The following is a 26,812-nucleotide window of genomic DNA, read 5'->3' on the forward strand; positions in this document are numbered from 1 at the left end:
AGACAGACAGACAGACAGACAGACAGACAGAGAGACAGACAGACAGACAGACCAAAATATTGGCGTCGAAGGATCTCAAGAAAGATGATCGTCTTTAAAAATCTTCCGTGCCATGGTTTATCAATAACCAAGGCGCAGCTGCACACCACCTACGTTTAACCTCGCGTAGCAGCACAAGCGCCGAATCGCAGCCGCGGCAGAAAAACGTCAACCCAAGGAGAATCCACGCAGCCGGCGCTCCGAGTTTGCCTATCGTGACGTTAGAGGAGCGATGGAAGTTCCAGGCTTTTATTAGGGGTGCCATAGCCATGGCATTGTACTTCAATTTCGGGCATTGGAGTTTGAACATTCTTGCACGGTCTGCGAGTGGCTGTAGTTGGACCGTACTCTGTCTACGCCAAGGAAAATTGTAGCGTCAGCGAAAAAGATCACGTGGATTCCTTATGATTGACCAACTTCACTGCTCTTAAACCATTTCACTCCTAGTGTAAACTTATTAGTTTTTACTAGAAACGGGGTAATGTGGTGAGTTCGAATGTACTCAATAATGCTGTCTATTTTGCATGCTTTTGTTTATTAGGGTGGGGTGGTGGTCACTTTAAAAATAAGGATTTTTGAGTGTTGCCTTTATGTGTGATGACAATATATTCGAGCACGAAATATACATGGATCGAAATGGGAAACTTACACAATAGTATTCCTTGTTTAGCTCGTTTTTTGTGCCACGCATTTTGTGTGCTTGAATACTATATTGTCACTCAGTGAGGACACTGTGCAATGCCGTAAGTGATCAAGCAAAGGGATGACTTGATGAGTACACTAACTGTTCAAACTATTTAACAAAAAAATGCAGATGGTTTCAAGTCCTTGATTGATTTGTGGGGTTTAACGTCCCAAAACCACCATTTGATTATGAGAGACGCCGTAGTTGAGGGCTCCGGAAATTTTGACCACCTGGGGTTCTTTAACGTGCACCCAAATCTGAGTACACGGGCCTACAACATTTCCGCCTCCATCGGAAATGCAGCCGCCGCAGCCGGGAATCGAACCCGCGACCTGCGGGTCAGCAGCCGAGTACCTTAGCCACTAGACCACCGCGGCGGGGCATGGTTTCAAGTCCTTACAGATAAAAATAAAGAAATAACGAGGGTAGTCCTACAAGGCGAAGAGTGAAGGCAATCGGAAGAAACGTGAAAGCATCGTCTTGCTTACTCCTTATTATTGCGCCGTCACGCTCATTCTCAAGCTCGGAGGTGACGACCTGTTGTGCCCTGTTATTCAAGAGAGCAGCTTTAATTTCACAAACGTAAGGCCTCGAGCAAAAGGCCCCGTTCCAGGAAAGCAGCGACGCGCATACCACACAGCAGGGCTGCTCCGTTCCTGTCTTCTCCCGTTCGACGCTTTACTAGGCCATGCCATTCCAGCACAGCTACTTTGCACCTTCTCATCTCCTGACTACGAAGTGTGGCTGAACGCTGTCTAGTTTTCTTTGCGTGGGTGTCCAAGGAGTCAGTGATTTCTGAACGAACGGAAGAGTTTTTCCGCTCCCTTGGTTTTCTGGTGACAGCCACTTAGACGGGTGCCATAGGGCACTCCTTCCTCTCCCAAACGCATCCCGGACTTGCCCTCTTGTGCGTAGCGTCTTCAGAAGTGGTGTCTTCCTGTCTTGTAGAATCGCAAAAGTGAGAAAGGTTAGGAGCCAGCGCCCGCGCGGTGGCACGCGCGTGCTTTTGTTGCCTTGCGGGCATTTCCTGCTGCCGTTCCACAACAGCGCACGCACCTCATCTTCCGCTCGTCCTCTCTCCGTCACCTGCCAGCGTGAGTCTGCAAAAAGGGACAGCCGCCGGGGCCCTAGAGATAGATCTGAACTCCTTCCCCTCTGTCCACGCCAAGGCCGTTTATCGCGTTCCTTTTGGCGGCTGCCTCCTTGCCATCCGGCGTCTCCTGTTCTTCTATGCTGCAGAATGACACCATCTCGCCACGATGTGCGGCCTCGACCACTCTGTAATTGACGGGTCTGAGCAGTATCCGACGCGTTACAAGGGAAAGGTTGGGAGATGAGTGTGGACTTGGCCCCGAGTCAGCCTTGTTCGGCGGAAGCGATGGAAGCTTGTGCGGGCAGTCTTACTTTGTGCTTTTTACGTGTGTCCACGTGCGTCGCAATGAATGCAACGTGCTTAGAAAACGGGTTAGGCGGAGGCCCTTGGACGAGACACCTTTCAGACTCTAGCCTCTATGTTAGACTCTAGGTTAGATTAGGTTAGGACAGCGAGGGGTTGATCCTCTATAGAGGTCGCTACTGTTACCAAAGAAGCTCGTTGCTAGAAAGTTGGTGTCTTAGTTTAGATAGCAGCTACCGCGAGGGAAAGCACGGCCTGTACATCGACGCGAACGAAGTAATGGGACGCGCGGGGTGTAATTTGTTTTTCATTTCTGAACTCGGGGTGACTAGGGTCACATTAAACAATCAAGATCTCTCTCTATATACACGCATGGATGCACACACAAACATAAACACGCCGAGAGAGAAACAAAAGAGAAGACATTATATTATAAAGAAATCAGCATTCTAAACCAGCAAACCACTAGTAGTAATTGTAGGGGTTCATAGTACCAAAACTATGATGCAATTCTAAGGAAAGCCGCCACGAAGTGCTCCAGAGAATTCGACCGGCGGGCTCGTAAATCTATGTAAATATCTGACATATAGATCTCTACATTTCATTTGTGTGTTCTTCGTTTACCATGTATTGTGCATATGTAGACATTGTTTTTGTAACAATTCCTGCGTAGTTGGGTAAGTTGTGTATGTTGTGTTCCGTTTACATATGTACACATATCTTTTTGTAACAACTTTTGGTGTGTCTGTGCATGTTGTGTTCTGTCGCAATGTTCTGTTGGATTGTAATTGATGTTCACTGTCTGTGAGAATAAATTTCTCTAAACAAATCTGAGTAACAAGAGCGTCAAGTATATTCGCCTTCATAAGAAATGTAAATCTGCCTGCCATTAGGGTATATAATTAGGCCCCATAATAGAAGCGCCCTCTTGCACACATTTTGACAAAACATCTGCTTGGTATGCTGAGAGAAATTGATCACGTTTCCACTTGTAGTCAAATTGTGTGTCCCATTAAATAAGATAGATAGCGTATTTTTGAGAGCTCAAAACGTGGTTCTCCATCTTGAATTAGGCATACAGAGAGAGAGAATAAAGTTTAATTTAAACAAACGCATTGTGTGCCCAAGGTGGGCAGCTTTCTTATTTCAGGTAGCTGCGGACATTCGCCCTCTCCCGCGCCCGTTGAATCACGCTGCAATGACTCTTCAGGCCTGGGTGTGATAACTTGGCCTCCCACTGCTCTTCAGTTAGTGTAGTGGCTCCACGGCTTTGCCTGCATCCCCATACCATGTGGAATAGGGTTTCCGGAACATCACAGTGCTTGCAGGTGAATGAATACTTGGTTGGTGAGAGGTGGTGAAGCAGCGTACCGTGAACGTAGGTGTTGTTTTGCAGCTTCCTGAGGGTTACTGCCCCTTCCCGAGTCAGGCTGGAGTGAGCTGGAGGATAAATTCTTCTGCTTAGCCTGTAGTGCTGCAGTATATTATTGTACTTTTTTAGGTAAATCTTCTTTCCTCCTCAGTGCGTCCTTTGGGATCGCCCGGTGAACATAAGCTCGGGCGAAAGCATTGGCTGCCTCATTCCCCATCACGGACTCGTGGCCTGGAGTCCAAACGTTGTAAGTGACAGGTAGATTCCGCTTCACTGCAGTGTCGAGAATTTTTATGGCTTGCTTGCAAATTCTATATTGCTGAAAATTTTGGCTAACTGCTTGAATCGGTTAGTATTGCTGCTTTGTCAGTACAGGTTTAGTCTGCTAGCGCCATCGCTCTTTCTTCTTCCCTGTCGATTTCTGTTGTTAAGATGCTAGCTGCCGTTCTCTCTTTGCCATCACTGTCGACTACGCTGACAGCATGGTCTGGGATTCCTGGATATTTCGCTGCATCAGTGAGTACGGATTGCGACTGTAATTTTGTCAAAGCTGCTTTATTCTGACTTTTCTTTTTTGTCGAGATCATAGGTAGGATGCATATTTCGGGGAATGCGAGCTACTGAGATGTACTGTTCAATTGTTGCTGGAAAATTCATTTTCTTATCACATTGTTGCATTGCTTCAGAATAACACAATCTTCGAAGTGTCGCTCGCGCAATTTGAGTTCGTCTAACCCGTTCGAATCGATTTACTTTGTGTGCTACGACGAGCTCCTCCAAGGTGTTGTGGAGGCCTTAGCGTAATGATCACTGCGTGGAAGCACGTTCAAAGATTCCTATGACAGTTTTGATGGCCTTTCGTATTAGAACAACGATAAAATAGGATGTCACGTGAACTATAAGATTACAGCCAAACTACGAAGAACGCACACAGAATCTACATTCCGCAGACTGCGTACACTCTGGCAGACTAGACGTTTCCATATATGGAGCTGCTTGTAGAATTTCAAGCTGAACAGCTGTGCCGCCCGTGACCTCCAACGCCAGTGTAGCTCTCGCTGACTGGTTCGCCCTCCGCCACCTGCTGACGCTGTGCCCCCCTCGCCGTGTGGCGCCCTGTCCTCGGAGTACAACGGTAACGTAGAGCGTGATCGTCATAAGTGCTCTCCTATTTCATCACTCAATAAAAAACGTGCTCTGGTTCGAAAAGCCCGCTTACCATAGCATCCTAACCTGTCTGCCAGTACGATGGGAGTTTTTGAATTTGAAAGAGGGGTGGCACCACAGCGGTGACTGTAAGCGTGAACAATTTGCACATGCTAAGTTAATTATCGAGAGTTTCGCGGGTCAAAGTCGGGACATTTTGTTTTTATGTTTATGTTTTTAGTTCGTTTCTATCTGTGGGAATAACATAACCTCGTTTAAATGAACATATGCTCAGAAGCATGAAAACGGTGAGTGGGGAGTGGCTGGTTTCTTTAGTGACCAGAGAGGGTGCACGTATAGGTGATTCTGTTGCGCAATAGGAAGGGAGGTGTTCTGAGCACAGTAAATGTCTCTCGAAGAGGGTACTTGAACAGGCACACACATGGGAACGGGCAGAAAAAGCGGAGAGAGGGAATAGGAGGGCTGCGCCATACATTGGCTTAATAGGGGAGGGAGCACCGCTACCAACCTTCCTTTTACCCTTCCCCACCTCCTTTGAAGGGCAATCCCGCGCACGCCTATCAATGGGCTTTATTTTGAACCAGGAGACCGGTGATGGCCTTAACAAAAGGCCTTTAACGAACAGCCTAGTGTATACCGACGTTAACGTTACTTTCAGCCACCCAACTAACCAAGTTGCACCAATAATTTTGTCGTGTTTTAGACATTGGTTATAACGAGTTATTTAAAACATTGAATACTAGCTATACGAAAGTAGAGAAAATTGATTCAATTAGTTCGTACAAGACTCAAATTCCATATTCAAATGTCTACACATGCCCCATGCTGATTGGTACGAAAACATGAACCACTAACAAAAATAAGAGCAACGTGTGACTTGAAGTACCAGCTGGCAATTAAAAATGCGAACAAATACTTTATTCAATTTCGTAGACGGACGTCCATTATTGTAAGAATATTGTATTATTCTATGCATATAGGCAATATAATGATTCAAAATAATATGTAAGAGGTTTAGCCGTAGCGATAACTAAACACGAACCTATGATTAAACACATTCGGTAAATAAAAAGCACTTGCATTTACTCAGTCTTTACAGGCGCAAAATCTATATTGACCGTATAGGCATTTAACGTTCTCACTGTACACGAGAGTCTCATACTTTCTAAGGTTCTAGTGAAAACAGTATCGGATGGGCTGCCCTAACATCCCCGTTATTGAAAATGGTAGATCCTTAAAAACGAGCAGCGCCACAGACGCTCGGAAGGTGTAAGAAAAGGAGGAGCGAAAGAGACGCGGCCACAGGCTGCTCACCCGTGACAAAAAGGCTGCCGGCGCTGACGCTGGGCCGGATGTCCCCAGTCAGTCGGTGTCGGACGTGACAGCGGTAACGATGTCTGGCGTCAGACACGTCAGTCACCCCGAATACGCACAGGTCGCCGTCTGAAGTCACCCGGTACTTGGGGCCGAGTTCAGTCGCTAATAGAAAGAAGCAGAGAAAGATACAGAAGCGTAAGTTAAGGTGAGGTAGTCTATCAGCAAGCAAAGAAGTTAGAGGATGCTCTAAAGGACGTAAACGGCTTAGAAAAAAAATCAGGTAGAATACGAGAGTAGCATTGGTTACATAGTGGGATTTAGGAGCTACATAGCAGATGATCAGTGCGCAAGAGCTATCTAATGTAAAGCATTACTACCAGTCCCCCGTATCAACTATCTATCACAAAAAAGATGAATTGGTTCAACTGGTGGCGTGCATCAGCGTTTTTATTTTGCACGACACGTATGGCGCTTATGTATGTTTGAGTTTTACGTGCAACAAGAACAATATCGTAGATATATATATATATATATATATATATATATATATATATATATATATATATATATATATATATATATATATATATATATATATAGTGGAAGTAATAATTCAATGGGCCAGTTAGTCTTCGTGAAGGTATGGGATATGGCACAACGGGAGCGTTGTCAACAAGGATAAATATATTTATTTCCCAACAGTTTCGGGAGGGACCTCCCTTCATCAGGGGATGAGTTATAACTCATCAACTATAACTATAACTCATCCCCTGATGAAGGGAGGTCCCCTCCCGAAACTGTTGGGAAATAAATATATTTATCCTTGTTGACAACGCTCCCGTTGTGCCATATCCCATATATATATATATATTGTGAAGAGGTTTATTAGCCGTTAAAGGCAGCGACGAGACAGCGTGATGAACCGTCCAGCGATCGGCACAGCAACGAACCGAAGCACGAGCCGAGAGAGCCGGGCGTTGGCGATGCTGCTCGCTGCAGGCACATCTTCTTCTTCACAATCGCCCCCGCTGAAAAAGGAGCCATCCTGGCGACTTAAGAAGTTTCAGGCAAAGGCTCATGGTACGGTTTCAGTCGGGAAACATGGACGATGTCACGTGCACGCCGGCGCATGTCGTCCGATCGGGAAACTGGTTCAATTAGGAAATTAACCGGAGAGGTTTTCTCCAAAACGGTGTAAGGCCCCTCGTACCGGGGGACAAGTTTCGAGGAGAGTCCCGGTGTTTGGTATGGGATGGCAAGCCACACAAGAGACCCTGGGGCGTACCTGGGATCCGGAAGAGAGGTGCTACGGGTTTCTTTCTGGCGTTGTTGCTCTTCCGACGTGAACGTACGGGCGAGCTGGCGGCACTCTTCGGCTTGTCTAGCAGCATCGGAGATAGGTGGACACTCGGAAGCATCAGGACGGTGGGGAAGTAGGGTATCGATTGTATGGGAAGGCTCACGTCCGTAAAGAAGAAAGAAAGGTGAGAATCCCGTGGTGGTTTGTGCTGCGGTGTTATATGCGAACGTGACGTATGGGAGAACACGGTCCCAGTTGCTATGATCAGATGCCACGTACATTGAGAGCATATCACCTAGCGTGCGGTTGAACCGTTCCGTTAGTCCGTTAGTCTGCGGGTGGTATGCTGTCGTTTTTCGATGAATGACGTGGCATTCCGAAAGCAGAGTTTCGACGACCTCGGAAAGGAAAGCGCGGCCTCTGTCACTAAGGAGCTCTCGAGGTGCACCATGTCGAAGGATAAAGCGTTGCAAAATGAAAGAGGCGACATCCGGAGCTGTAGCGCTCGGCAAAGCGGCTGTTTCGGCGTAGCGTGTCAGGTGGTCAACCGCCACTATAATCCACCGATTACCATCTGGTGTCAATGGAAGGGGACCGTAGAGGTCAACGCCGACGCGATCAAATGGCTTGGCAGGGCATGGAAGTGGCTGCAATGCGCCAGTCGCACGTGGCAGTGTTGATTTACGTCGCTGGCAGTCAGGACAGCACTGCACGAATTTACGTACAAAATTGTACATGCCGCGCCAGTAATAGCGATGGCGAAGGCGTTCATATGTTTTGAACACTCCAGCGTGGCCACATTGTGGATCGTCGTGAAGGGAGGCGCATACTTGCGATCGTAAAGTGCGTGGAATGACCAGCAACCACCGGCGGCCATCGGGAGCGTAGTTGCGTCGATGAAGAAGTTGATCGCGGATGGCGAAATGAAAAGCTTGACGTCGGAGGGATCGAGATACTGGAAGGTCGGACGTGCCAGATAAATATTCGATAAGAGAGGCGATCCACGAGTCACGACGTTGTTCGGTGGCAATCGAGTCGAGATTTAGCGATGACAAGGTCTGGAGGCAAGTGTTTCCGCACGTCTGATCTGGTGGTAAAGGTGAGCGGGACAGGGCATCAGCGTCAGAGTGTTTGCGTCCGCAGCGGTATACGACGCGAATGTCGTACTCCTGGATGCGGAGTGCCCATCGCGCAAGGTGGCCAGAAGGGTCTTTCAACGTGGAGAGCCAGCAAAGCGCGTGGTGATCAGTTACTAGATCGAACGTGCGGCCGTATAAGTACGGCCGGAACTTTCCAAGCGCCCACACCAGAGCCAAACACTCTTTTTCTGTCACGATACAATTAGTTTCGGCTTTCGTCAGAGTGCGGCTAGCGTAGGCTACAACGTATTCTGAATAGCCGGGCTTTCGTTGAGCGAGGACCGCGCCTAGCCCGACGCCGCTGGCGTCGGTGTGCACTTCGGTAGGAGCCGTCGGGTCGAAGTGGCGAAGAATAGGTGGGGAAGTGAGCAGACGGCGCAGAGTAGTGAAGGCAACGTCACACGCAGGGGACCAGGAGGTGAGGTTCACGTCACCACGAAGAAGCTGGGTTAACGGTGACATGATAGATGCAAAATTTCGAACAAAGCGCCGGAAATAGGAGCATAGGCCTACAAAACTGCGAAGTTCTTTCATGGTCGTCGGCTTGGGAAATTCTGCGACTGCTCGAAGTTTTGCTGGGTCTGGTAATACGCCGTGCTTGGACACGATGTGACCTAGGATGACAAGCTCGCGTGCAGCGAAGCGGCATTTTTTCTGGTTAAGCTGCAGACCAGCGTTGGTCAGACAACTCAAAACGTGCCTGAGGCGAAGGAGGTGCGTAGGAAAGTCGTAGGAGAAAACCACGACATCGTCGAGGTAACAGAGGCACATATTCCATTTGAGGCCACGTAGCGTATTATCCATAAGACGCTCAAACGTGGCAGGCGCGTTACAAAGCCCAAAGGGCATGACGTTAAATTCATATTGTCCGTCTGGTGTAATAAATGCCGTTTTTTGGCGATCGGCTTCTGCCTTTGGGACCTGCCAGTAGCCAGACCGCAAATCTAGCGACGAGAAAAATTCCGCTCCGTGAAGGGTGTCAATGGCGTCATCAATGCGCGGCAAAGGATAGACGTCCTTGCGGGTTATCTTATTCAAACGACGATAGTCCACGCAAAATCGGATAGATCCGTCTTTCTTACGCACCAGGACGACGGGAGATGCCCAGGGACTGTGGGATGGTCGAATGACGTCTCTACGAAGCACATCTTCAACTTGATCGTTGATGACGCGGCGCTCTTCAGCGGAGACACGGTATGGTCTTTGACGCAGTGGCTGGTGTAGGCCGGTGTCAACATGATGTTTGACTTGTGATGTGCGGCCCAGTTGAGGTTGCGACACATCGAACGAACTCCTGAACTCACGCAGAAGATTCAGCAGGTCGGCATGTTCGGTGGGAGTGAGAGTGTCGGCGATGGCGCTGGAAAATGTATCATCGGACGACTGCCTGAGTGCCGACAGTGCTTTGGGGTGGTCGCAGTAGTCGTCCGGGACATCAAACAAAAACGAAGGGTCGAGATCCTGCACGCGGCCGAGACATTCCCCCGCAAGCAATGTGACAGGTGTGGAAAGCGGATTGCTTACGAACATGTTGCTTCTTCCGGCGGCAAGATCAATTGTTGCGAAAGGCAGCGGCAAAGCTCGACGACATTTGAAGATATCGGAAGGCATAAAAAGAACTGTAGCGTCAGTGTAGGCGTTGCATGAAACGGGAACAAGGGCGAAATTTCCAGGCAGAATATCGGTATCTTCATGAACGAGCAACTTCGGCGGCTGATGAGGAGCGTCCAGTAATGGGACATCACACAAGGGTGAAAATTCAACTTCGGCGCGTGCGCAGTCTATGACGGCATTATGGCGGGATAGGAAGTCCCACCCGAGGATGACGTCATGCGAACAGACAGGAAGAACAATAAACTCCACGATGTAAAGAATGCCTTCGATGGAGACTCTTGCAGTGCAAGCTGTGAGAGGCGTTACTTGCTGTGCGCTTGCGGTGTGAAGCGACAGTCCCGAAAGCGGCGTCGTTACTTTGCGTAATAAACGGCAGAGATTAGCGGCAATAACAGAAACATCGGCGCCAGTGTCGACAAGGGCGAAAGTACAATAACCTTCAACAGTTACTGCGACCACGTTAGCAGGAGAGGAGCGAGGGCTTAGACAGTTCGAAAACGGCGCAGTTCTTGCCTCTTGAACTGCGTTGCTTAGTTTTCCTGGTCAGAAGGTCTGGGCCGGCGACGCATTGGGGAGGGCGATCGCCGACGAGGAGAGGGTGCGCGCGGCGTCACGAAGTCGGGGTCGTTAGAAGGGGCATAGCGAGGTGACGACACCGGCCCGTATTGCGCGAAGGGTTGGCTGCCGGGTTGCGACGATCGGACATAGTCGCCGAACGTCTGAGGTCGACGGCGGCAGTAGCGGGCAACGTGTCCGGGAGTAAAGCAGGCGTAGCATATCGGTCGGTTATCACGCGTCCTCCAAGAATTGGCTACTGGTGGTGCCGCCCAAGGTGCAGTATAAGCAGCCGGGTGTGCGGGCTGTGAGCGCGAGGTATAGGGTGGTTGCGGAAGCCTACGCACAGCGTCTGCATATGTGAACGGCGCTGCTACAGGCTGTATCACTTGCGAGCAGGTGACAGGAGGAGCCACAGGCTGCGCTGCATACGTTAGGGGCGCGGCCACAGGCTGCACGGCTGGCGGATAGGCGACAGGAGGGCCTACCAGCTGCGCGGCACGCTGGCAGTGGGCAAGGCTGGATAGAGGCGGCTCGTGGTGCGCAACAGGAACAGCTTGGGCAACCTCTTCCGAAATAGCAGTGCGAAGCGGGGCAGGTAGACGGGTGGTGGTCTCGTGAGTGAAGGGCACTAGGGAAAGTTGGCGGGCGACTTCCTCACGGACGAAGACTCGAACTTGCTGAAGCAGCGGTGAATTGTCGGGCAGGGTGTCAAAACTGCACAGTGACTGACCACCATGCTGAGGCTGCCGAGTCAGAGTGCGTTGCTTGTTCAACTCGTCGTAGCTCTGACACAAGCTGACGACTTCGGAAACTGTGCTTGGATTCCTTGCCAAGAGCATTTGAAATGCGCCGTCGTCGATGCCCTTCAGGATGTTTTTGACCTTGTCAGATTCGGGCATGGTGTCATTCACACGTCGGCAAAGGTCGACGACGTCCTCAATGTAGCTGGTAAAGGTCTCGCCAGTTTGCTGAGAGCGGACGTGCAAGCGCTGTTCTGCCCACTGCTTGCGGACAGCCGGCTGACCGAACACTTCAGCACATGACGTCTTGAAGACGCTCCATGTGGGGATGTTGTGTTTGTGGTTATTAAACCACAATTCGGCGACGCCAGTGAGATAAAATATCACGTGGCCCAGCTTGTCGGCTTCGTCCCACTTATTGTTGGCGCTCACCAGTTCGTAGTGCTCGAGCCAGTCTTCTACGTCGGTCCCATCCACACCGCTGAAGACCTTCGGCTCCCGTAGCCTGGGATGGCCAGGGCAGTTGAACTGGAGCGAAGGCGTCGATGTAGTGGCGTTGGTAGTCATGACAAGTGGTAGCGTGCGGCTTCGCAGCTCCAGGGTGTAGCAACGGGGATTAACAGCACCTCCACCAAATGTGAAGAGGTTTATTAGCCGTTAAAGGCAGCGACGAGACAGCGTGATGAACCGTCCAGCGATCGGCACAGCAACGAACCGAAGCACGAGCCGAGAGAGCCGGGCGTTGGCGATGCTGCTCGCTGCAGGCACATCTTCTTCTTCACAATATATATATATATATATATATATATATATATATATATATATATATATATATATATATATATATATATGATACGATAGTTCTACATTATTGCTATCAAAGCTGTGATATAAAATTAAGTAATTGAGACAAAAGCTTCTCTGTGGTCTTGGTGTTCCACGCCATAGGTGGAAAAGATTAAGAGATTACCAAGTGCCTACTAGCCTTCACAGCATCAGAGCTTGGCTTGAAATACCAACCTACCTCTCCAAAATAGTTCAAGAAAAGGTTTATTATGTTTCATTCAATTATTTCATACTTTCTCAGAGGTTCGTTTTTTAAATGAATTATTTTATTCCGTCAATCTATAAAGGTCACCATGTGTTTGACTTTATAGTTTCAAAATTCACCCCTGCTCCTCAGGTGGAGCTAGGAGTTTTCTAAAGTCACGGCCGGATGGTACGAATGGAAGGAAATGTTTCATTCAGACCTTCGCAGTAAAGGTGATTGCACCACCGTTTTGCAGTATCTAAAAACTTTGGCTTCTACACAACAATCTAGACATGTGACTATACGGTAAAATCATGCATGACGCACACATTCGTAGGCCCAGCGTGTCTTCAAAATATGGGTCCTTCTTCTAAGCTGTACACAGCTGGGAACGCAAGCGTACTTCAGACGAAAATGTGGCTTACTTCGAATTCTTTTGATATCGTTTGTCTTTTTTTTCTTTAAGCAACCAGTTTGTAGGGCTCAAATGAGGCGTATCAAACGGCTCTTCAAGTGATGCTTAAGACAAATGGCTGACGCCATTTCGCTTGTTGTCGGTTGGTGAAGCACACCTCTTGATGGCTAGTGACAAGAAAGAGAAACGAGCATGTCGCTCGCGTTTTCATAAGCACGAGTGGAACCTCGCATCTCGGTCCCGCAATCCTACGCAAACGTGGCGCGATGGCTGCGATTGCTGAAATTGCTCGGCATGGTCCCACACACATGCAAGAAAAGGAAAGACTTCGCATAAAACTGAGACGCTGGATTTCATGATTGTGAATCCAAAAGCGTTCTTTCCATCCCTTTCTGCTAAACGTTTTTTTATTTTAACCAGCATCAAGCAAAGCACGTGCAAAGAAACAAGCCTGTCTTTCCTGTTTCCTCGATTTTCTTGGTGCAGGAAGGATGTGTGTTGTAAAGAATAGTCGGTACGCTGCAAATCGAGGACACACGCTGCGGCTCAAGTCTGGCGTTCCCGCTGCAGCATGTTACGTCGGCAACGTTCCCTAAAAATAGGTGCCCTGCCGAGTTCAAACAATTGACGGACGCAGACGTGACTGCCATTGACGCAATTTATTTGTAAAGCATAATAAATGTGGCAATTCACACGCTTACCAAACACTAAAAGTAAAGGCGCATTGTAAAACATGCGTTCGAAAATAACGTGAGCAGTGCGATACAATATAATCAGGTGGCTTTTACGGCCACGCGCATAGGCAATATTTCATCATAATCACCCTCTGCGGCTTCATCAACATGGCGCTGTTTTTACATGTACTGCAAGAGAGAGGCGTCTCGCAGCTATCTCTATTTCACCCTGCGTTGCACAACCTCATTATGTTTTACACCTGCAATTTCAGGGGCGAAGCTTCTTATATCTGCACCCGTTCGTCCCTCGTAGTCGTAGTAGTAGTGTGTAACCAGTCTTACATTTTGACCTCCAAGGTGGTGCCGGTGGGAGATTTTTTCTGTCCGTTGTTGAATAATAAAAAATTCGCAGCGTGCGCGTTAACTAAAAGTCAAAATCTACTGTCTCTCATTCTCCCTTAGCAGTCATTGGCATGTACTTTGAGCACTATCTGACAAGAAACCCTATTGCAAAAAGAGCGTGATGCCAGTACGTTTTTTGGCACTGGTACACACTGGAGACACTGGCACATGCTCGTAATCACTGGCACTTCGCTGGGCGCACTGGGAAAAAGCTGTGTCGCACTGGTAGGGGCGCTGGCTCAACCGCTATGATGCTGGAGCCCACTGCGAAGCGCTGGAAGCGCTGGAATTTTCACTGGCTAGCGCTGGTGAATACTGGAGCACGCACTGTTTCTACCAGCGCAGCTGCAGCATGCATGTTATTGTAGCGTGTGCCTCGGTTTGTTTCGGTGTCATTGGATATAAAACGCTTGATTCGACGGCAGGGAACGACGCTACACTAACAGATACCGAGCATACGTAATTTTTGCGGTGCACGTACGCATCGCTACAAATATAATGCACCTTTTTGGCATATGCCCCCGCGTAAACCGGCCATATTCGCATCATTCGTGTATTGCTGTAACGATTCGAAATTGCAGTGTTTGTAAGCCTGGAGCTGCACGCCACTCCTAACAGAAACAGGAAATTGTTTTTGCCGCAAAGTGGCAAGGAAACGTAAATGAGCTCTCTCAATCACTTCGCAAGGTTTCCCAGCGGAAGCGAGAAAAAAAAGCTGTCGGTCGATTCCGCCACACCGCATAAATATATGTCTGGTCGTGCTTATCCTTCTATTTACTTCAGGTAAGAGTTAGAAATGTTCCGAAGCTCAATTGCAGAATCTTTAACTATACCAACCCAACGCTTCGAGAGCGGTCTTACCTAGTGCCCGGCCCAGCGAGAATTAAACCTGTCGTGCCAGCGGCGTTGGTATATATGTTACCGGCGCTTCTCGCATCGTGTACATACAACTTTAGAGTGTGAGAATAACTGTAAAGCATAATTTAGACATCCATGAACCTAAATCAGCTATTTTTTCTTGTGTCGATGTTCGCACAAGGAGCGCTGACGATCGAACGTCGCGCTTTCAGCTACGCAGGCTGTCACCGAAAGCTGCCGGCCGCGCTTAGCCGGTACTTTTCTGACTGATATGTAACAACACGCAATTTTCAGTTGGTAATTTGGTACGCCTTCGTGAACTGACTCCCTGGCATACGTTTTCAGCGGATTGCATTGGTGTTTCAATGGGTGTTTTTTTTATTGTTGCTATTGATATAACTGCATATATCTATACACAAGCATGCCCGCTGTATACAGCCAGCGGAGCCCAGAAAAACGGCTGTCACATGCCATCGCCACTCCGTAAATGCATTTGTGGAATTCATTGACCTTCCATTTACTTCAGGTACAGATAGGGAACTGTTAGAAATGCTGCGAAGCTCAAATGCAGAAACTTCAAGCATCGCAACTCAGCTGCTTCGAAAGCAGCCTTACCCAGTGCCCCGTCCCAGCGAGGCATATATCGTGCTGCCCGCGTCGGTGTATCTTCTGCCGGCGCTTTTTACTTTAAGTATGCACAATTCTAAAGTGTAAGAATGGCTGTAAAGTACAGTTTAGACATCCCTGAGCCGAAATCGACCATTTATCTGCGTGCGCGGTGCCCGCACAAGGAGAGGCGACGATCGATGTGTCGTGCTTTCAGTAACGTAGGCTGTCACCGAAAGCTTCCTTCTGAGCGCAGGAGCCGGTACTTCTCTGACTCGTACGTAAGAACGCGCAATTTTGAGTTGGTAATTTGGTACGCGTTAGTGAACTAACATACTGGCATACTTTTTCATCGTATTACATTAGTCATTTCTTCGGCGGTTTCTTAGTTGCAGGTATCGATATAACTGCAAATATGTATTCTGGCACGCCGGATGTGTACTGCTACATTGTCGCTTGCGCGAAAAAAAAAAAACTCAATATTCACTCGTGTGCGTCGATATCTACCAAACAAGACATGTAACTCATCTCTACTTGTTGACCAGTAGCAAGTGCTAAAAACGACTATCAAGGGGGAAAAAAAAACTATGGACAGCAAAAGCTGAGAATCTGTGGCTGCTCCTCCAGTCAATTTGAGATTTTTCAGAGTTAAGATGTAGATGCTTCAAAAAAAAAAAAAACTGCACTCTTGCTAATCTCTTCACGTCATTGGGTGCCCGGAAGACGTTCGTCATTCTCGAATCAAGAAGCAATTGTTATTTGAAAAGAAATTTCATGTCAGTATTGACTGTGCCACATGTGAACATGAAGTTCAACGGCACGTTCTTCGGATAAATAATCGTTTTACAACCCTACAAGCACATTCTGGCGTGGCATAGTGGGTAGCGCACTCGGTTAGTGATGGGGAAGTAGCGAGTTCAAATCCCGTCGAGCGGTATTCTGTTTTTTTTTTCAATTTTTATTTCTTTTGATTTTCATTGTGAATTCGCGCTATTTTGCTTATATATTTATTTATTTATGGCGAATGGGCACCCCCGTTTTATCCCTGGGAAGCCATTTTGCGCACAGTACTTGGACGCTGCCGCTCCAGCATCCCAGTACGTGCACTGGAAGGCGCTGGTACCAGCGCCATACTGGGCCCATAATCAGGCATGGCGCTGGACGCTGGTACCCAGTGGCGCTGGTTTTTGTAATAGGGAAGGGTTGCTACGTTATACTCGCTGGGCGTTACCTCCTTGGTTTTAGAAAGGTTTAGCGAGCGTTGGGCAGCAGTGCCATGAATACAGTGAAGTAGTATATACCATGAACTCGAGGTGGCTGTGGGTGGGAAGTAGACACGAAGCGCAAACCGCAGGAAAGTGTGCGTGTGCCACCTCTCGTTCAGTCCTTGGAGTGTCCGCTGGATGGTAGTGCTTCTATATGGGGAATATATGATGCAAAGATGCGAGATGGTGGTACTTGGAGTGTTGAATAGATGGACGAACGGACACACAGACATATGCATGGATGGACGCATGAACGGATGCAGGGGCGGATGCATGGACGAACGCAGAGACGGACGCACAGATGGACGCACGGACGGCCACACAGACGCACGCATGAACGGACGGAAGCAAGAACGAATGGACGGACGGATGCGCCCCACTCTCCATCATTCACTCCGTTGATATGCTGCCCTTTTTTTAAACGAACTATCACCCCATCAACCTCCAGCGGTTCTAGGTGGCGCTTACTATCCCTTGGTACCCGTTCTGCCTTTCTCAGCTATTCCGGTTATTTTTCCTACGCATTACGCGAATTGTGGATTCTATTTAATGTCTTCTAAATTATGTTACCCCAATTCATTCCCTAGCCAACTCTGCTATCTCCGTTTGTCTTAATAATAATTGTTGTGGTTTGGCATGCCATAACCGCGATACGATTTCGAGGGACGCCCTAGTGGAGGGCTGCGGAAATTTCAACCGTTTGGTGTTGTTTAACGTGTATTGACCTCGCATAGTGTACGCGCCTCTGGCACTTCACCTCTATAGAGATGCTACCCTTGCGGCTGGTATCCAATTCATATTCATTGTCCTAAATTTACGCTTATTACTTTGTTTAGCATTGTACGATAAAGCTTTATTGTTTTTCAGCAATGAATGACAATATCGATATTCTGTGACTTTCAAAAAGAAAAGAAAATGCTCAAGCTCATGCTCAATGCACATTTATCCAACTGTGTGATCAATCTCACCACCAGAACACCATACTGCAGTATGTTTTTTTAAGGTTCTCAATCATCGGGAAGCGCAGTGGAAGACGTGTGAACACGACGAGGTGCTCGACTAGGCGCAGCAGGAGGTGAGCCTGGATTAAGTTAAACATTGCACGCCTTACGTGCAATAAAAATGTATCTTAGGTCCTTCTTTGAATTTCCGTATTCTTGTTTCTCTTTCTTAGCGTACCTGTACTGTCTTATACGAATGGCCTTGGTACCACCTTAATAGGAATTAGCCATAACTTTTAGAATCTTTAACAACTAAACGAGCAGTTGATACGGTAGACGCCTACGCGCAAAAACAGTTCTGTTGAAGCATTTCATATTATATGCCTAAATTATTCACGTACTGATTTGCAGAAGTATCAAAAAAGTTTGTTTAACAGCCTAGGGTGGCGGTGTTCATGTGCATAAGCGAAATCATCTATAGGTAAATTTTTTCACACTTCCAAGGGCACTTATTGGTAGTGAGGACTTGCAGGTAAGGGGGAACTGGCAATTGCAATACTATTTGGCCTCTCCACCAGTGCTTGCTCGATATTACTTGTGACGTCACCGCGTCAGATGGTCACTGTGATCAAGATTATGTCTGGTTGTCTAAGCGCCGGAGCAACTTTAAAAATAACATGCTTAATAACATGTACGTGAGACTTATAAAGAGAAACAAGGAGGCTGAATATGGAATTTTTTAAACTTGAAGAGAGTTTGCGTGTTACGCCAAACGAAATACACGGTTATGTTTATGTCAAAAAACAGAAACTGCAGACATGTTTTTTTTATTTTTAGGGTAAAGGTACCATACTCTAGAACTTTATCTCACACGTAAGAAAAACGGCCATGTTTTCATTTGCAGTTCTTTCTCACTTTTATTTGCAATAGGACAATAATGGTATCCGACAAAGCCCCATGTACGTGATGCATCCTCCAGCCTTTGGGAAATTGCCAGAATTTTTATTATAACGTAAGGCTTTTATAGTCACGTCTTCGAGGATTCATGGCTTGTTTAAAAACTTGTATACTGCAATTGCGTTTTTATTTTCGTACATTTATTTGCCATATTCGAAATCTTTGTTTTTTTGTTGATTTTGGACGAGAAAACCATAGGATTATATACTATACCTAATGATCCAATGGATGTCCAGACGTCTAGTTAAAGTTGTAGACCCCATTTATAATTATATCTGTTTTAACAATATATCGTTTATAACAATCCTGATGCATCGTCAAGATTTGCATGTTTTCTGTGGTTGAAATAACCCACGCACAGCATTGTCCGCAAATGCATCGTTCGTTATAACAATCAATTTTGGTTGGTTTGTTACCTTTTCCGAGAAGTAACGGAATGAAAAATTTTTGAAGAAAAAAAACTTGCTGTATCCCCCATCTAGGAATCAGTATAACACAAAAATGAAACGTGCATTCACAGAGGTAGTTGAGCACTTATTGTGTATTGTTTTATCAACAGCATAACATTGCGAAGTTGCGTTAAGAACAGCAAGAACAAAATTGGCGCACACATAACGGGCGGGGACTAACGACTTTCACAGCTCGACACCTGAAGTGCGCTGTTCAGACAGAAAGAAAGGCACGCGAAATGAGCGTTTATTATATACAGGACAATCGTGAACAACTCTCACAAGTCTGGCATCATCCTTTGTCAGCAGTGCACTCGATCCTTTCGTAAACGCGGCCACGGCAGCGAGCGAAATAATCTTTATCCTCTCCCGAATTACGTCTGATAAGCGCACGCGCACAACCGAGATTATGCTCCATAGTGGTGGCCCTTTCACGACATTCAGAGCGCAACCAACGCGAGCCTGTCGCGCCACCACGCTACTCTGATAATGAAACCGCGCTCAGTTTCGGAGCTGTGAGGACCTCCAAACGGTGTATGGTGTATTTAAATGGCTCGTCGTTTCCATTTCCGGCAACTTACGCTCTGTGACATAGCGGTTAGCACCGCTCGCTGCGAATCCGAGAGGGTGCTGGTTTGACGCTGCGTGGTACTCTTTCCTTTTCGTTTTTTTTCTTTCCAATATGTAGGAGAATATATTGCAATGCCATATCTGTAACAAAAATACATAAGTTGAGCCGTGGTGAACCTGGCATAAAACTCTTTCATGTTAAAATGGCCCCGAATCAGCGTGTTACACTACATATGTCGTCGAAAGGTGATAGTCTTGCGTCTGAAGAGAGTGAACAAAACGTTTATTTGATGTTCTGCGCAAGAAAATTGGTGAATGGTGTTCTGGAGGCGCTGCGTTAGTGCCCCGAGCGTGTAGTAGAGGTGAACAAGCGCACCGAGGGCGTTGGACGCAAGCGCCCTCTGGCAGTTCGAAAACGAAGGAAGGTGTGCGTGCCCGCTGAGAAAGATGCGCGCTTGTCTCGGAGGTGATAAGGTGTAGAACGCTAAGCGACGGGCAGGTGCCACCACCGTGTCGTCTTAGGAAAGCGTTGGAAGCACAATTTTCAGCATCACGTTGCACTGTCAGCGCAGCATGATAAAACTACGTCCTTATAATTCCTTGTGTGTGCCTTCTCTAATAAAAAGATGCACATAAAAAACATCGACGTGTTATGGTGCCTCAGATATGCGCAATAATGGCTTTTTAATTGACAATTGCTCAATCCTGAGCAATATTGGTGAGCGCTGTAGATGGGGTTGGCCGTTTGGTGTCGTTTGAAGCAACGGTAAGGGCAGACAAACAGACAAATGTACAGACAGACAGACAGACAGACAGACAAACAGACAGACAGACCAAAATTTTTCCGTCGAAGGTCCCCAAGAAAGACTATCATCTTTAAAAGAGAACAAAGAAGTCAATCTGCTGAAACCCTGGTCCCAACCCCAACGTTCCCGAGCACTACTTCAGTTTGTAGTATGCTATTTTGCATAGCGTCAAGGTCGTGAGGCAAAGCCATCTTTTAAAGCCTGCAATATTGTGGCAATGGCGGTGGCTTCTGGTGATACGCTTTTCGATATGCACTGCCATTTGAGTAAACAGTTGAGACTTGAAAAAGCTTCGGTGTCTGAAACTTCAGACAATACCAATCATACATTGGCACTATGTGACTTGTGGTGGTGCGATGGGAGAGTCCAAATTGTCAGGCCTCTCCAAAAAATTGGTAGCTCTATCATCTTTATCAGTGAATTCTCTGGCGTGTCTCCTATGATTTTATTATATATATTTCTCAGAACAGCCTGTCATACTCCAATTTCACGTTTTTGTGAAACCCTTATATAATACTTTTTCGTTACAGCAATAAAATGTTTGTCGCACTTGAATAATATTATTAGTGGGTTCGACAATAGCATCTAATTGCAGACGTAGGCTCATGATGTGAATCATTAAAAAGGTATTAGCAGCCCAGAGACATTAGAAAAAAAGGAGAGAATCAGTAGAACAAGGATCGCGAAGAGTGAATATATATTTGAGAACCAAAATTGAAAGCAAACAGAACCGTTTATTGTACAAACGAATAAAATATTAGGCAAGTTATCTGAGATTGTTAGAAGAAGCGAGAGTTTCTGCCCAGACGTAAGAATCGATTGTCGTTTCTGCATGACATGAAACCGAAAATATGACAACCCCTAGAAAATCGCAGCAAATAAAAAGAAAAGCTCAGAATGTGTGAGCACCAAATTTGCTGCTTATAAAACAAACGTAAAATTGTTGTGAACGTTTATATTTTTCCGCCTCAGGTTTGCAAGCCTATTCCAGTGGCACCCAAAGACAACAGAAACCCGTAGTCGCTGTGCCTGGCGAGTGTAATTAAAGCGTAAATGTACGCTCTCCGCTAACGAACGACTAAGACACAAGCTGCAGGTCGCCAGTTCGCCTAACGACATGATGATGACAGCCATCATAGTTACATTGTTTGTAACACTGGAAACACCCCCCGTCCTTCATCAGCTGTTCCTTATGATTATGGGGCTGGACGTCGTTTGTCCACCGGTGCAAGGAGAGATTAGGTTCAGGAACGCCGGTGGCGCTGCTGTCTCGTGTGACGGTGTTCCGTAATCAACTGAGGGGGGGGTGCCTAGTTTCGCTACGAAGTCGGGGACTCACCTCCGTTTGTTCGGGTCGTTTCACTTGCTGGTGCTGCAATTAGCCTTTTTTTTAATGAGAGCGCATTCCTCCGTTTGAAGGGACAGCTTAGATGTTCTCGGGTTTGTGTGAGGTGGTGTAACGATCCACCCACGTTTCCTTTTTTTGCTTTTGAGAAAAGTAGTCTTGCTGCTTCTACATCTTGTTTCTTCTTGCACGAACATTATGACGTAAAAAAAGTAAGAGAAGTGTTGCAATTAAAAATAACATACCCGAAAAAATATTTTTGGTCACAAATATGCTACTCTTCCATTTAAAATGCTGAAAGCAAGGAAAGAAATTCCAGCCTACGTATGGCTGTGGTGCCTCTATTCTAATTACAAGCTTACTTGAAGATTACACAGCTGAGATTACACGTCTGAGCTTTATCTTAGGTCCACTTTTTGTCATAATTATTCTTTTTATGAAGACTCAAAAGGCCAAACGTGAATTCTGCCGGCACAAATATTTAGAATGATTTTTGGGCGCTTGCTTCGCACCCCTCATTTCACATCACAGTCGATATTGCACCTCACCCATTAAAGCGAACAATGTGATAGATAAGCCCGTTGCTTTTAAAAATGCACCATAACAAAACGCCCAGCTGGAAAGAGTTCTGTCTACATCAATTCAGGCCGCTGTTGAAAACTCGGTGCTTGATCTATCAGACTTCAAAAAACAAAACAAAACAAAACAAAAATCTGCAAGTTTTAAAGAAGCAGTTACTTCAACTTTACACTGGTTGCATTCTTTGCGTCGACGTGCTGTTATCGACCACCTAGTAACTGTTCGCTACTGCTAACGCAAAGGCGGGGCGAGTTATTATATATAAAGTTCATTAGTAGGACCAGTACTAATTGTGATTTGATGATTTATATGTGGTATTTAACGTCCCAAAACCACCATATGATTATGAGAGACGCCGTAGTGGAGGGTTCCGGAAATTTCTGCCACCTGGGGTTCTTTAACGTGTCCCGAATCTGATTACGCAGTACTAATTGTGACGCGAAATGTTTGCAAAGGCCACCAATTCGCAGAGCTGGCAGCACTGCCACGCTGCCACCACGTGCGGTCCCGCCTTATCTAATCACGTGGTCACATTAAACAGTGACTCGATTTTCAGCTGACATTTCTTCCGCTAGGCACGCACGTGTAGCATTAGTTTGTCACCACCAACGCCGCACGCAGGCATAGTCTACATTTAAATGGCGAAGAAAGCACTGCGGAATTGGAAATTACTGGAATTTGTGACGTGGCGATTTGTTCTCACTTCGATTCTCAGCAAAGCATCAATCATTAAATCGACGCCAGTTTCAGAAGCGATGAGAAGGAACCTGGAGAAGCTGACTGAGGCCGCGCTCACATGTAAAAACACAGAACAGGAAGAAATGTTGTGGACACGACAGCCGTCCCTATCCTGTCCACAAAAATATGGAGTGCAGTGGCTAACGAATAGAAACGATTTATTCAACGCCAAAGTTCAGCCGTCTTAAAGAGAAAAACTTCCGCACTGTCCGGAATTTCCCTCGTCTCTGCCGGTTTTTTCATTACGCTGAACTCGCCTTCTTTTTCCACCCCACCCCTTCCTCCAACACACGCACACGCACACAATATGGTGATGCTCTGCGCGTGTAGTGTCCAGCCAGGTGTCAGTTCTGGTGCGTCTCGCACACGTCACTGTCAGATTCTCAAGAATACTCAAAAACATCGTGGCCTGCGTTTCCTCTATTTTGGTATATATAGCCTCTGGGTGTGTGTGAGACTAAGGTGCAAAACACTTGCGGAGGTGCGCCTAGACGTACAGCCCGTTCCACATTGCGGGGAAATCTCGGAGTGCATGGCACGTGGTGCGGATAGCACTGCAGTAAAGCGCCGCTCTAGATGACAACGCGGCTCACCACCGCGCAGCTCAAGTGTCTGCGCACGCTCGAGCTGGTACCCACGCGCGACTGCTCCGTTTGGCGCTTCGCGATGTCGCACACTTCGAGATTTCGTCCAAACATGAAACAGGATGCACATTGCATGCGCAGTCCTATCTGGAAAGCCTTATAACCGACTGTCGGAGCTCTCCGCCACAAAGGCATTCTTTGCTGAAACGCCACAGCAGTGTGTGACCCCCAATGATTTTACGGTAGTTCGTGATAACGTTTAGATCGGCGATGAAAATTATCCCTCGCAGACAAGCACACAAAAAATAATTTGAAGCTCACTGTCAAACCATGAAGAATCAGATATACTTAGCTCCTCATTCGGGTAACTTGCGAGCTTGAGCTATTCGAAAATGAAATTTAGACAGGCACGCAAAGTCTGCACATCATAAGCAGTCGCCAATGCGTGACTTTCAAAAGGGGAACGTGTTAACAAGCACAAAGAAACAGATTTGAATGCCTGATTGCTGATGTCGTTATTATTAGAGAAGAAACAGCTCGAGAAAAAGTGTAACCATGTTTTAGGGGCGAAGCTTTTGACGCCGTGAATTGTGCGTCCGCGACGTATTTATGTAGTAGTAGTAGTAGTAGTAATCATCGTTGTCATTGTAAAAGATAGCCACCTCAACGGCCACACTAGCGGAGTGGCCCGCGCACACTCTTTTGAATTGAGGAGGAAACCCGCATGCGTTGATCATAAATAAAAAAAAGTTCTGACGAAAATAACCTACCGAGACAAGCATCAGTGACTTAAGCTTCAATAAAATTTACTTTGAATTTGATGCTTACTAAAAAAACAAGTAACAGAAGGACGCGCTTTGAGTACTATCTGACTAGAAAAGGATGCCACTTTCAACTCGCTGGGCGTAACCCCCTTGATTTTAGCAAGGTTTAGCGAGATTTAGGCCACGAAAGAACAATCCCACCCACAGGAAGGCTGTCGCTGTGGATTAACATGGGCGTCAACAGGTGAGGCCTAAAGAACGGCTTTCAGCTCTCCCATAGTAGAGTACGAAGTCCTCTAATTAGTAAACCAGTTTTTCTAAACACACAGGTTTAGCGAGAGTTGGGCCGCGTCGTCATGAACTAGCGGTGGTGAAAGGTGGGAACTAGAAACGAAGCGCAGGCCGTAATAGTGTGCGCGTATGCCGCTCCTCTATTCCGATCGTGCCAGCTCTCGTTTAAACCTGGGAATGTCCGCTGGATGGTGGTACTTCTATATGATGACTATACGATAAAGAGATGCGAGATGACAGTACTTGGAGTGTTCGCTAGATGCACGGACGGATGGACAGATGCACGGACGAACAGACAGGCAGGTGCACGGATGGACGGATAGACGTATGGGTGCACAAATGGACGCAGGGACGGACGGATGTATGGGCGGATACATGGAGGATGGAAGACGCACGTACGGACAAACGCACGTATGGTCGTACGGACGGGCGCATGGACGGACGGAAGCAAGAACGAACGGATGGATGGGAGCATGGATGGGCAGAAAAACGCTTCTCCCCACTCATAGTCATACGTTCTGAGGATATGCTGTGATTTTTAAGGGGTCAAGCCTCTTAAGTCTTGGCTCGGTTGTCCCGATGTATGTAGTATGTAGCCACTGCGTTCCCGGATTCACCACTAGAGGATGATAGTTGGTTTATTAAACCAATTCAGATGTTATAAAACAGATGGCGTACGTGTATTTTTATGATTAATTAGCAAAAAAAATGTTATACTCACGCTAGGGGGAGCTTTCATTCTAGGGGCCAAGCTCCTTATGCCATGGTTCGTGCGTCCGCGATGTATGTAGTAGTAGTAGTAGTAGTAGTAGTAGTAGTAGTAGTAGTAGTAGTAGTAGTAGTAGTAGTAGTAGTAGTAGTAGTAGTAGTAGTAGTAGTAGTAGTTGTTGTTGTTGTTGTTGTTGCTGTTGTTGTGGTCGTGGTAGTGGTCGTAGTAGTGGCCGTAGTAGTAGTAGGTAGCTACCTCTCGTATAGTCCTAGGAATCCCCGCTGGATGGCGGTACTTCTATATGATGAATATATAATGAAAAAATGCGAGATGGCGGTACTTGAAGGGTTTACTAGACGGACGAATGGACGGACGGGTGAATAGACAGACGAACAAATGCACGGACACACCGATGGACCCAAATACGGACGGACGCACTGACGAATGCAGAGATAGGCGCATGGACGGACGCATGGACGGACGCATGGATGGATGGAAGCAAGAATCAATGAACGTATGGAAGCGCGGAAGAACTGATGGATGCTTCACCCCACTCATCATCCAGTGCGTGGATATGCTGTGATTTTTTGTACCCTTAGTTATATGTAAAACCAGCAATGGTGTACCAGTGGCTAAGGCATTTGGCTGCTGACCCACAGGTCGTGGGAGCAAATACCGGCCGAGGCGGCTGAATTTTGATGGAGGCGAGAATGCTTGAGGTCCGTGTGCTTAGATTTAGGTGCAAGTTAAGGAACCCCAGGAGGTTGAAATTTTCGGAGCCCTCCACTATTGCGCCTCTCACAGTAATATGGTGGTTTTGGAATGGTAAACCCCTACAATTATGATTCATTCTAAGTAGGCGCGAAGCCAGTCGAGTCCGATGTTCTCCCGTATGGTCGCGGACAAACAAGGGCCAATATAACAAAAACAAAAACACCGACAAAAACAGACGTCTTGGATCTATACACGAGAGCCTTGTTCACAACCTTTTTTTTAATTTTTCTGTGTTTACCTTGGTGGTCGGACACTATTTGTCGACCGCGACCTGCGCTAATCCGTTTGCGAAAGCGATCAGTAATAGGAAACCAGTATGAGGAGACGTAATAGATACCCAGATTGGTAACGTAAACGAGCCTACCGTTGGCAAAAAGTTCGGTGTAGTGGCAAGAACGCATTATTATCCCTAGTTACATATCGTGTTTCTAGTGGCTCAACAAGCATGTGTTTGCTTTGCCCACCTCTTTTTTTTCTTTCAGTCTGTACTATATAAATATTAGTGATTGTAAATGGGTCATCTCGACGGTACAGGAGCATCTCGTGCACTTTTTATTGGCCATCGAAGAAGTACAAGGGTGCTTCAGTATTTGCCGTGTAGCGTACCACGAGCACCGTCTAGGGAATCGTTGATATGATACGGCTCCTACGCCGCAAAAAATACTTCGCGCTCAGAGAAATCCATACCGTAAATGGTCTTTCGATAAGAATCACTCACTACATTGGTC

At 46.9% G+C, this 26,812-nt stretch overlaps 1 protein-coding gene across 1 annotated transcript in view; it reads right to left on the reverse strand.

Moving 5' to 3' along the window:
* The window catches only part of LOC142793763 (cell adhesion molecule Dscam1-like), a 510,593-nt gene that overhangs the window by 146,028 nt on the left and 337,753 nt on the right, over positions 1 to 26,812 (reverse strand). Inside the window, exon 4 of the mRNA XM_075885808.1 lies at positions 5,974 to 6,138. Coding sequence (XP_075741923.1) covers positions 5,974 to 6,138 — 165 coding nt within the window. The remainder of the gene's footprint in view (positions 1 to 5,973; positions 6,139 to 26,812) is intronic.

The sequence above is a fragment of the Rhipicephalus microplus genome, chromosome 2, assembly GCF_043290135.1.
Source record: "Rhipicephalus microplus isolate Deutch F79 chromosome 2, USDA_Rmic, whole genome shotgun sequence".
NCBI lineage: Eukaryota > Metazoa > Arthropoda > Arachnida > Ixodida > Ixodidae > Rhipicephalus > Rhipicephalus microplus.